This window comes from Oncorhynchus kisutch, linkage group LG14 (genome assembly GCF_002021735.2).
Source record: "Oncorhynchus kisutch isolate 150728-3 linkage group LG14, Okis_V2, whole genome shotgun sequence".
NCBI lineage: Eukaryota > Metazoa > Chordata > Actinopteri > Salmoniformes > Salmonidae > Oncorhynchus > Oncorhynchus kisutch.
This window is the reverse complement of record NC_034187.2, coordinates 55,773,692-55,785,074: the sequence shown is the minus strand read 5'-3', so window position 1 is coordinate 55,785,074 and position 11,383 is coordinate 55,773,692. Positions and strand designations below refer to the sequence as shown.

The following is an 11,383-nucleotide window of genomic DNA, read 5'->3' as shown; positions in this document are numbered from 1 at the left end:
GCTACCTCTGTGCAGTGACTGAGTTTCATAAAACTGTGCCATAGCTGTGAGTGACAGCACGGAGGCGGGCGGAAGTGGCGTGGAATCTCGCGCAAGAAAGCCCGGCTGGCGCGCCAAATTTCAAAGGACTTCCTGGGGAAAAGAACGCGAAAACCTCTGTTTAGCAAAGAACGACGATTAAATTGGACATAAGTCAAAAGTGATCAAAATACTAAAGTATATCCAGAGTTTTAGACAATCGGCACCGTTAGCATCATATTTAGGCAGTGGAAGAGAATTCAAGTGCACCAGATTCGACCCACGTTTGTGGAGGTAACGTTATGACTTTCAATGTGGATTACAGGAACTATCCAGCTGTCTACGCCTCGATTGTGAAATAATTTTTCCTAGTAGTGTATTTTGAGTTCCTAATGATACGCGCCTCTTAATCGGTGTAACGATATATTACAGTTGGTTCACATTTGTAGAGTCATCTTTGCAAAAAAAGTCGTTGTAATTTAGCTAGCTAACAAAAGTGATTCACTTGCTGTCCCCTGCTTTGTCCCTGTGCCATAGCATGGCACGAGCTTTGGGCTACACGAGCAAATCACGAGCACTGTCTGTCAGGCATCCAGTAACGTTAGCTATTAGCTACCTACATGCAATTTGAGTTTTTCATATAACAATGTGCATCATATTTGTGAGTGATCCTAACGCCAAGGTAGCACCTACTACTGTTCAACTACATGTAAAAGTCTATTTTGATGCATATGTTTAATTTATGTGACTTCTCTCAGATCCAGATGAATGCACTAGATGGGGCAGGGACGGGCAACTTTGATGGGGGTGGGGGCCACAATCTGAACTCATCATGAGGGGGCCACATTGGCTCATACCCACCTCGATACCAATCCATGCAGTCAGAGCTGGCCCTAGCCTTTTGGGGTCCCTAAGTGACATTTTGTTGTAGACCTGGAGTTGCCATCCAGACCTGGAGTTTTCCCGGACTTAAAGGCTTTAATTGCGTCAATAAGTTCCTCCTCTGTAATTTAGCCTTTCTGTACAACTGTTAATTTTCCATTATTAATAGAAAAATGATCCTTACAAATAACTTCGGTTAGGAGAGATGGAGGAGACTGAAATGAACAAATATGCTTAAATGACTTTGCTTCCGCTTTTAAATATATAGTTTGGTGAGAATCATGGGCATGCTGTCTTAGAATTTCCCTCTTCTTTTCAGATTGAACTACCTCAAGCTGCCAGTTCTAGCCCCCAGCCTTTTAGTGTCCATTTCTGAACTAGTTAGCTTAGACAACTGTAACCATTAGCATTTACAACTGATATTTAGAGGACGTTACTCAGCAACTAACCGTGCAGGTTATAGATTGTATACAATATAGGTTTTAACTTTCACTTTTAAAACAAGAGTTTTAATGTTGACTCTTTTCAAATTCATTCAACACCACATACTAAGAACAAAGCCTTTACCAGCATTACAGACGGCTTTTTTAAATCACATTTACTGACTTAATTGCTATTTAAGCCATGGAAAGCTCTATGTAAGAAAGTAGCTGTTACTGACTGGGGTGGGGATCGGTGAGTCGTGGCCATGCTGACCGGAGTCCAGCCGTGTTTCCAGCTGCTGAGAATCGGCTCGTCCTCCACAGATTTGGCCCAGGACCTGTACACGTTCCGGCCGGCGCTGACCCACTCAGTGTTTCGGCTGGGCCGTGCGGCAGAGCTGTGTGATGTCACCCTGGACTCGACGTCCGTGTCCCGGGTCCATGCCGAGCTGCATGCTGAGAGGGAGGTGGAGGGGGAGGTGGAGGGGGGCTGGAAGGTGCAGCTAAAGGACCGGAGCAGCCATGGTGAGTTTCACACCATCCCACATGATTACAGTGCACTTTTTAACATTTATTTATAAAGAAATATCTACATGTTCTAGAACTACACACACTTCTGTTTAGTTTCCTTAGGTCTCATTCATCTCTATTCTACAAGCATTTCATCTAATGAGCTTTCTCCCCCACCTTCCCATGCCAGGTACCTGGGTGAATGAGGTCCGTCTGCAGCCCAGTGTCCAATGGGAGCTCTCAGATGGTGACACACTCACCTTCGGCTGCCAATCAGAGCGAGGGAGCCCAGAGTTCTACTTTCTCTTCCAGAAGGTTAGCGTGCGGCCGTTGGACTTTGACGCCATCACCATCCCCAAGGCCGGCACCTTCTCCTCCGACCTGAAGAACCGAATCAGAACGAGCCTGGACCGCAAGGCGGTGGCCAACTTGGATCTCTCCACTTGGTCAATCAACAGGGCGACTGTCATTCTGAATTCCATTGGAAGCCTGAGCAAGATCAATGGGAGTCCTTGGACATTTAAGAGGAGTGACGGCAGTATCACAGACCCAAACTCCACCTCCCCGCCTTTTACATCCTTGGTCCCGCCCTCCACCCCTCCTCCCTTCCCGCCCACTACCACTGTGGTCTCATCCAAGTCACTCCCGGCGTCATCCAAGAGCAGGCGCAAGTCAGCCCACACTGTACTTCTGGAGGATGACAGCTCGGACGAGGCCAGGAACCACCGAAGCGTGAAGGACATCCAGAGAGGGACGAAGAGAAGACGCCTCTACAAGTCTGAGTCTGAGGGTTTCCACGCTTCTTTAGCCAAAACGGACCAGGATGTACGACGCCAGTTCGAACTGAAGCCTGTGCCTAAACCGATTGCAAACGGTCACGCAATCGTCGCTAACGGCAAACTCAACCACGTATCCTTCAACATCAATCAGAGGCGGGAGATCGACCCAAACCATCAAAGGACTGGCCCAAATATGAACGTCTCTGTGTTTCGCCAGCAGAATATTTTTCCGCCGCCATCTTCTGGGAGGGGAAGGCGACGGGCTCACAGCTCCCCAGTGTACTCCCCTATGGTGGTGGGAGGAGAGAGCTACTCGCTGGTGTCCCCGTCCCTTAGGATCTGCAAAGAGGAGAGAGCACGGCCAGGGCAGTTTGCCAGATTTCATGTCACCACTGGGTGAGAATGCCCTCATGTGACAGCATCCAAACTACAGTGATATTTCTCTATCGTATCATAGTCATTTTTTTTCATTTGACATTTTCCTTCCCTGTAAATATATATGCTCCGTTCTCTCTTCACATTCTCAAATTATATATATTTTTTGTGAAATCGAGTTAATATATTGAAAGTCAAATGTGACACTCACACCTTGCTTTTCTCCTCTCCCCAGCAAGCGGCGGGGCCGACCAAGGAAGCACCCTCCTCCGCGGCCCTCCCTTCCCCCTCCTTCCTCTTCCTCCTCTTCCTCCACATCCTCCTCGTCCTCCTCTTCGAGCTCCTCCTCGTCCTCCTCAGAAGACGAAGAGGAGGGGGTGGTATCCCAGGGGGTGGAGCCCTGTGCCGCGCCTCGCTGCCACCTGCCCCAGCAGGACACGGTGCAGTGGGTCCAGTGTGACGACTGCGACGCCTGGTACCACCTGGACTGCCTGCACTGCGACCGCAAGAACCTCCTGCTGGACCCCAACGCAGACTTCCACTGTGGCTGCTGCTGATACAGTGGGAGTGGGTCACAGCCCCTAAACTAGAACACACTTAAATGCCTTAATCATACCACAGGGAATGTGGGGCTTGTTTATGGAGAGAGGAAAAAAGACGATTGTTGTATAATGGGGATTGTATGAATTTTAAAAAAGTAGATGTTGTACAGTGTTTGTGGAGTTTTTTTTTAGCTGTGACTGAGGCTGTCATGGACAGTGGGGTGGGTCTCATCTACGTGATAGTTAGAGGCGGTCCTAAACTTGACATTTTTCAGTGTTCATCCACGTTCGCTCTGTTTGCCAAATAGAGTGACAGCTAGGACTCGGGTTAGCAGTGGAGACCCCGGGGACTGATATCAGCTACACAAGGGCTACTCTCTGGTGTACAGTATAAGTCTGGAAACAAGTAGATGCACAGTGACAGAGAGCAGGTTTATAACTTCATGTGCTTAAGTACTTTGATATCGGGTTGTGAATAAACCCGCTGTTGATTGGGGCTAATGGAGGTGGTATTGGAGTTACACAATATGCATTGCAATACTCTCATCACACACACACCAAAAATAATCGCGCAAGGATGTGCTTAGCTTGGTTCTATCCCGTTGAGTAAAGATGTTTACGCAAAGAGGAGCATGGGTTTTCTGTGTTTCTACCATCTAAGTCGTTGTTTTAATCTTCTCTTAAAGACTGTTTTGATATGGGAATTCAGATCTATAACACGCAGACTTGTTTTTTTTTGTCTTCTAATTAAACGTAAGCTTTCTGGTGACTTTGATTTACGTCTCTTAACAGTGTACCGTATGCATATCTGTCCATGACACGCGTCGATTTAGAGAAACTCCACCCAGAAACTATTTTGGTATTTGTCCATTGTTGACATAGTCTCAAATATTTTGCTCGTCAGCAATCACGTTTTCAAGATATGTCACTTCTAAATGACAGATCATCCCCATATGATGCATTTGGCTTTTTTCCAAGATGAACCATACAGGGATGATTTCTGTATTTTGAAAGTTACATATCTTGGAATCTTTATTCAACTAGGTAAGTCAGTTAAGAACAAATTCTTATTTACAATGACAGCCTACTGGGGAACAGTGGGTTAACTGCCTTGTTCAGTTCTTCACCGTGTCAGCTTGGAGATTTGATCCAGCAACCTTTCAGTTACTGGCCCAACACTAACCACTAGGCTACCTGCCGCCCATTGATTTCTGGTCAGGAAAACGTGTCAACAATGGACTAATGAAACAAATACCAGAAGATTTGTGGGTGGAGTTTTCCTTCATCAAGTTGTAGAGCAGGTATGACCAACACTCTTGAGGAGCTACCCTTGTGCAGGGTTTTGTTCAAGCCCTATAACTCACCTGATTGTAGTAATCAGCTGCTCCTTAGGCCCTTGATCGGCTGAAACAGGTGAGATATAATAGGGCTGGAGCTAAAGCCTGCTCACCCATTTCGTCTCCAGGAGTAGGGTTTGCTCAGTTGGATGCCTCTCTGATTATTGGTATTTGTCTTGAAAGTTAACCAGGGAAGAAATAAAAGGTATTTAAAAAATGTATTGATGGAATATATTTTTCGACCTGTAGTTCGCAAGTCCGTTCTGTTCACCATGATGCTTATTTGTGAAACTATAACACATCTATTGGCTATTGAGTTACCAAGTGCCTGGATAAAAACTGTACTATATTGAAAAGAAACTAGCACAGCGGGGATCTCGACGCAACAGCTTCACAGATTTCATGGAGCATCAAGATCGCCCCCTGTGTGCTGAAGCTTCTTTTCAATTCACCATGATATTACCATGACTCAGACTTCGGCCCTCTGGGGGTACATATCCATCTATGGCTCTGGGTCGTGATAACATTCTCTGGTCTTTTATAATAGGTTTTCATCCAGATTTTTTTCTCTCCAATTGGAGCATGTCTGCTCTCAGGTTAGTGAGGTGTGCCCTAGAGCCCTGGTTAACATGATACCAAGTCAGATATGTGCAGACAGACTCACAGACGGCCAAGGAAACAGATTACAGAGGGGGGAAACGCGGCCAGACCCTCATGGGCGAAAATTACATTGTCCGTGTTTCCATGGCAACACTTTTTTTGGGGGGCCAGCCACAGCGACAGACAAGTGTTACTTCTGGAACCTTGGAGGGGATTGGAAATGGGACCGTAGTGAGAAGAAAATCTATTTGGCTCAAATAATTGTAGTCTGAGGGAAAATACCATACTGTTATTGGGAGGGTGTTAATGAGAATATTGAGCTAAAAAGCTATTTTGCGTTTTTATTTTTCACCAGCAGAGGGCTGTGTTGTTCCGTTATATGGCTGTAGACATCACTTATAAGTGCCTGGTATAAAACTACCCAAGTCTGGATACATTTATGAAGTCATTCCCAATTATTTTCACTGAAAATCATTTGTTTTCATTACACAATTCAAAGAGAATTCAATATTGATATAAGTTACTGCGAGGGACAAAATAGGCTTGGGATGGATGGATTACAGTACACTTATTGGCACAGAATATTATCAGACACCCCAGCCAAACAGGTCCAGATGCGAGAGTTTGACCCATACTTGCTCTGGTGCCTGAGAGGTGTGGTGTGACTGACACACAGGCTTACTGAGGCCTAATGGGATCACTCTGGAGCAGCTGCCACTTCCCCCAAGATCCTGTCTGCTTACTATTTCCTCCTGACCCCATCCTGACCCTGATTCGGTGGGCCTCCAGCACCAGTCAGAAGAGGAGGGAAAACCCTATTACGCAATAGTACAGCCTGAGAGGTAAGTGCCTGGAACACAATGAGCCCACCGTTCGTAAGCCTTGTGTTCAATTTAATGAGTGTATCAATTACAGTCAAACAATATTAATGGGCCATGAAAATAAATGTCTGATAGCATTATAGAACTCTCGGCGCTTTAATGCTTCCAGTTAAAAGTTGTAACTCTTTCTCAATAATTAATAAAACACGGCCAGTAAAAACAGGTTCTAAGAGTACGGTTCTAAAAATGTGAAATAAATGACGTTTAGCAGAACCGAGGGGAGAATAATTGTTTTACTTATCACCACAGGCGGGCAATGGGATAGAGATAGTCCATTCATACATTCATGGCCATGTTTCGTGGTCACAAAATTGTTGTCAAATTCTTAACTTGGGTTAAAATCAGCCTGAAACACCTATTACACGTTTTTAATTGGCCCGTTGTAGAGGGTTGATCATTCCACATGACCAGGCTTTATGTCACAGATAACCAACTTTGATGGACGGCCCTGATGTCAGAGGGAGAGAGGAGTAAATGTGGCAGTAATTGGACATGACATTTTAATGGCGGCCAATCTGTCGTTCGGCTCATCAGAGAGGCTTTAACATGCTGCCTGAGCATACAACACATACTGTACTGGTATCACAACATGCAAGGAAATGACCAGTCACACACACACACACACACACACACACACACACACACACACACACACACACACACGCACACAAAGGCCATCACTCACACAGCAGCATCTCACAGTGGGTGGCATGCTTCATTCTCTGAACTCAGTCCACAGGTGGTGAACAGAACAGCCATCAGTCTCCAGTCCATCCGAATCTCAAAGCAAGTGGGCTTGTATCTGCACTGTAACATCTTGAGTGATCTAGGGGTCGTGAGGTTAACATCAGAAAGAGCAGGCCTCCAGGGTGGCGCAGTGGTCTAGGGCACTGCATCGCAGCGCTAGCTGTGCCACCAGAGACTCGCTGCCGGCCGCGACCGGGAGGTCCGTGGGGCGACGCACAATTGGCCTAGCGTCGTCCGTCTCTCCCGAGCCCCTACGGGAGTTGTAGCGATGAGACAAGATAGTAACTACTAACAATTGGATACCACGAAATTGGGGAGAAAAGGGGGTAAAAAAACAGCACAAAGAGCAGTGGGTTATAATTCAAAACAATTTGGCTGTATCAAACCTCTAGCGTTTGAGTGATCTGGGGTCGTGAGGTTAACGCCCCTAGAATAGTTATTATCGTGAATTTTAATATGAAAACAAGATTGTATTTAACTGCACCTATGGGGTCCATGCAAAAAAAAATGTATGTTTGTTGTCATCAACAGGCTCCCATCTCACTTTCCCCACATGGCTATTTCTGAGTCATAACAATTGAGTTGAGACTCCGTGGATAAAAGTAAATGGTAGCAATGGCAAAGTTGCTTTATTGCAGGCTGTGAAGGAGTGCCCACTTAGTCTTCTTCCACAAGGGTAAACCGCTGTTGAACTGCCAATTATGTGATACACTTGCTCAGCATCCGCTCTGCTGCTTACATAAATGAGTATTCGTGTCTCAATCCCTTCTCAGTAATTGTTTTAGCTAAGTCTATATGTGATGGGAGTAAAATGCCTACTATTTAAAATGACAGAGGGGCCAAGCAGCGGACATGTGTCAAGTACAAGGGATGTAAAACCCACAGGCTCTCTCACACTGGGAGAGAATGTGAGGAAATTAAACCGGACTGGCAATCTCGCCAGACTCACACATCTAGCCAGCCAGCCCCTGCCTCAATGAACCCCCCCCCCCCCCCCCTTTAATCTGTCCTCCAAACATTGTTTTCTCCCCCTGGGGAGCCGGCTTTCTATTTATGGAGGAGTGTTGAGCGGATGTGAGACGATCAGAGCGCCTGCCTGCCATTGTGTTTGCGTGTGAGCTGTGCATTGTGGATGAGGAGTGGATGAGCGGACACACAAACAGGGGCCAGCGACACCGTACAGGGAACAGAACAGATGCAAATGAAACGTGTAAAAAAAATGGCAAAACGTGGAGAAACAAGACGCACCAGATGCAACAACGACTTCTAGGAGAGGCTCTCTCAGCACGAGGACAAAAGCCTCTCTGTGTGTGTCACATGAATGTATACACTTCAGGTGAGACAAATGACACACACACACACACACACAAGGTCCTCAGTATATATTCACAAAAACACAGCTACCACCCTTGTGCCTGAAACTCAAACCCACACAACGTCTTAAATCCGGCAACAAGCGTACTGGAAATAAAAGAGCAGGGAAAACACTAATTAACTGTAAACAAAGTCCACGGTACTAAACTAATGAAGGTATTCATGAGTCGGAGAACACCAGGGATGAGGTGGCGGAGACACCAAGAGAGAAACAGATAGCAGAAGAAGACTAGAAAAGAGTGGGAGAGAGAGAGAGAGAGAGAGAGAGAGAGAGAGACGGGAGAGAATGAAAGATAGAATGAGAGTGGGAGGGGAGGAAAGAGAGTACTTCAGGAGGGGTGAGAACCCTTCCTCCCCGGGGCTCCATGTCTCTCCAGCCCTTTAATGTCTTTAATTAAAGCGAACAGAACTATCTGCTGCTCCTTTGGAGTACCATTACTGAAGCAACACTTAGCTACAGCTCAGCTAATAGGGGAGGGGAAAGGGAGAGGGTTCAACTCTAATGATGGCATGAAAAGAAAGGGGGACGAAGGAAGTCATCGCAGGGAGGGAAAAGATGGCGGGAGGAGGAGGGAGATGTGAGATCAACACTTCAACAAAATTAAGCAGGCCGCCGCGGCTAAGACTTACGGCGGGCAAACGTGTCGCTCCGCCTGACACACGATCGCATTAAGCGACAGCTTGTTTAATCAATCGGGTTCCTCTGAGCCAATCTCTGGCCACAGGGGCAATTTCTCAAATGGCACGGACATGGTCGGGCCGAGAGAGGGGGAGACGGAAGAGGCTACCAAACATCAGGTGCATTTACTGTAGTCGTCTCTTTTGATGACATGGTTTTACCAAATGAGATTTTAGATGGGCAGTTTGTTTTCCAGAGATACTATAGGCATGGTCTTTCTGTTGGTCTGCATGTCACAGTGGCCTTCTTCCAGAATGTTGGGTTGAGCCATCAGTGGTGCCATTCAGACAATTGGCAGAGTTTTGGGGACAGAAAGGCACATTTTATTAGTTGAAACAGTGCATTACTTCAGTGTTTAAAGTTCACCAGCACATCTAAGACAATATCTAGCGGTAGTTGGAGGTAATAACTTTGTTGCTCCCCCCACTTGGTCTCTATGGAGATGACCTTAACACAACCCCTAATAAAGGCCCAATAAACCCCAGGGCTAAAGTTAAGAATCATTTTTGACTAAGACCCTTTAAACCTACATTTGTGCCGGCTAGATGTTGCAGATGACATGACCAGCCCAATCGACCCTTGGTTGAGTGATGGTGAACATTGCCTCCATTTTGCCCAGGCACAATGATGGCATCCAGCTCAGCTCTGGTCTCCTGCTGTTTGTTGTGTTCAACCTCCAATCTCAGCCATGTCAGCAGGGTCCTTACCGTGATGGACAGCCACCTCTCGCCCACCGCTCCACATGTTTGTAGATTGAAAGATTATCTGGCAACCTGCGGGTTCCCTTCCCTCTTAGAAAAACATACAAATCTATATCCACACAAATCCGATGGCAACCATATGGGCCTTGGGGCTTGTTGGAATGGGAGTGAAAACGGAGGACCACATATACAATTCATGGACTCCTGTACAAAGGAAACAATGAGGGAGAGAGCACTTTGCTAGCTTGCCTAGCTCCAGCGGTGGAACAAAGCATCTTGGGTAAATAACACAATAGGTGTCTGAGCTGACAGCCAGATAGGGGGTGGTAGTTGATTTATATTCCTGCCTGGAAGGAGATTGAGGAGCCAAGGCCAGGACGACCTGAACGCAAGGCGATGGATGTGGCCGCAATTGCATCAAATTGACAACAGATGGCACACTGTAGTTGGTGATTTGTATGCTGTGTACACCCACACACGGGGTGGTCACTAGTTTAGAGGACAGAAGGTTTTCGATGCTCCACCACTATTAATTATTTGATTGAGAGTATTGCTAAGACAGTGAGTCAGCTGGTGAACACTATGATAATGAGCTGCTAATAGCAAAGTATCTCACAGCTTGTGGCCGTACCAATCACAGGGCCATATTCTGAGGCAACATTCTCCTCTGAGTGACATGTATACATACATACATGAGGAGGTTATGACCGTGTGTCTATGCATAGATATTTAAATAGGTGACATCTCGGATACAAGTTGAGAAATTACGTTAGGACGAACAACACCAGTCTATAATCATCAATAGACTGAATACCACATTTTTGTGCAGCTTGTTGATGATGAAAATCAAGCAACTAATTGTCAACTGCTCCTTATTTGTTTTGACTAGTTGCCCTTATTGATATTATTGGTGAGTGCCTTTGATCAACAGAGGATTTAAATGAATATATGTATGCACTCAATTCTGTAAATCGCTCTGGATAAGAACGCCTGCTAAATGACTAAAATTGTTTACTTCTTTTTATTTTAATGAAAGACAAAATCTTATGAAACAGCTGGTCAGGTTAATATTTGTTCTGCAAATATTATTTTGAGGACGTTCCTGAATTGCATGCTTCATAGTAATGAGTGTTGGTGGTGATCAATTTAACGGAAGCATTTTGATATCTATCTATGCTGCCTTTCAACCTGTGGTCTCAGCATAATACAGTACATATTAATCATTTGTTGCCGCTCACTCAAAATAGCCCAATTATCGACTGTGTAGCCCACTACTGTGATATCATTCATCCCATATCATACAGGGAAAATTTTATATAAAAGACAGCGAAAATGGATCTCTATGGAGACCTATATTTATCCACAAACCATATAGGTCAGTGGAATAAGAAAGAATGTTCTCTATTGGAATAATACAAAAAAATAGTTTATATGCTTTCCTATGTTGAAGTTTTAGAGACACATTTATTTTCTTAACTTCTCAGATCGCTTTGGTGGTTTATTGTATTTATTGTGACGATTTTGTGACATCACAAT

At 45.4% G+C, this 11,383-nt stretch overlaps 1 protein-coding gene across 1 annotated transcript; it reads left to right on the top strand.

Moving 5' to 3' along the window:
- The first annotated feature begins 3 nt into the window (after positions 1-3).
- LOC109903620 (transcription factor 19-like) lies at positions 4-4,297 on the top strand. The gene is made up of 4 exons (XM_020500442.2): positions 4-312; positions 1,220-1,847; positions 2,023-3,007; positions 3,222-4,297. The coding sequence occupies exons 2-4, from the start codon at positions 1,589-1,591 to the stop codon at positions 3,541-3,543; spliced, it is 1,566 nt and encodes a 521-aa protein (XP_020356031.1). The 5' UTR covers positions 4-312; positions 1,220-1,588; the 3' UTR covers positions 3,544-4,297.
- The last annotated feature ends 7,086 nt before the right edge of the window (positions 4,298-11,383 follow it).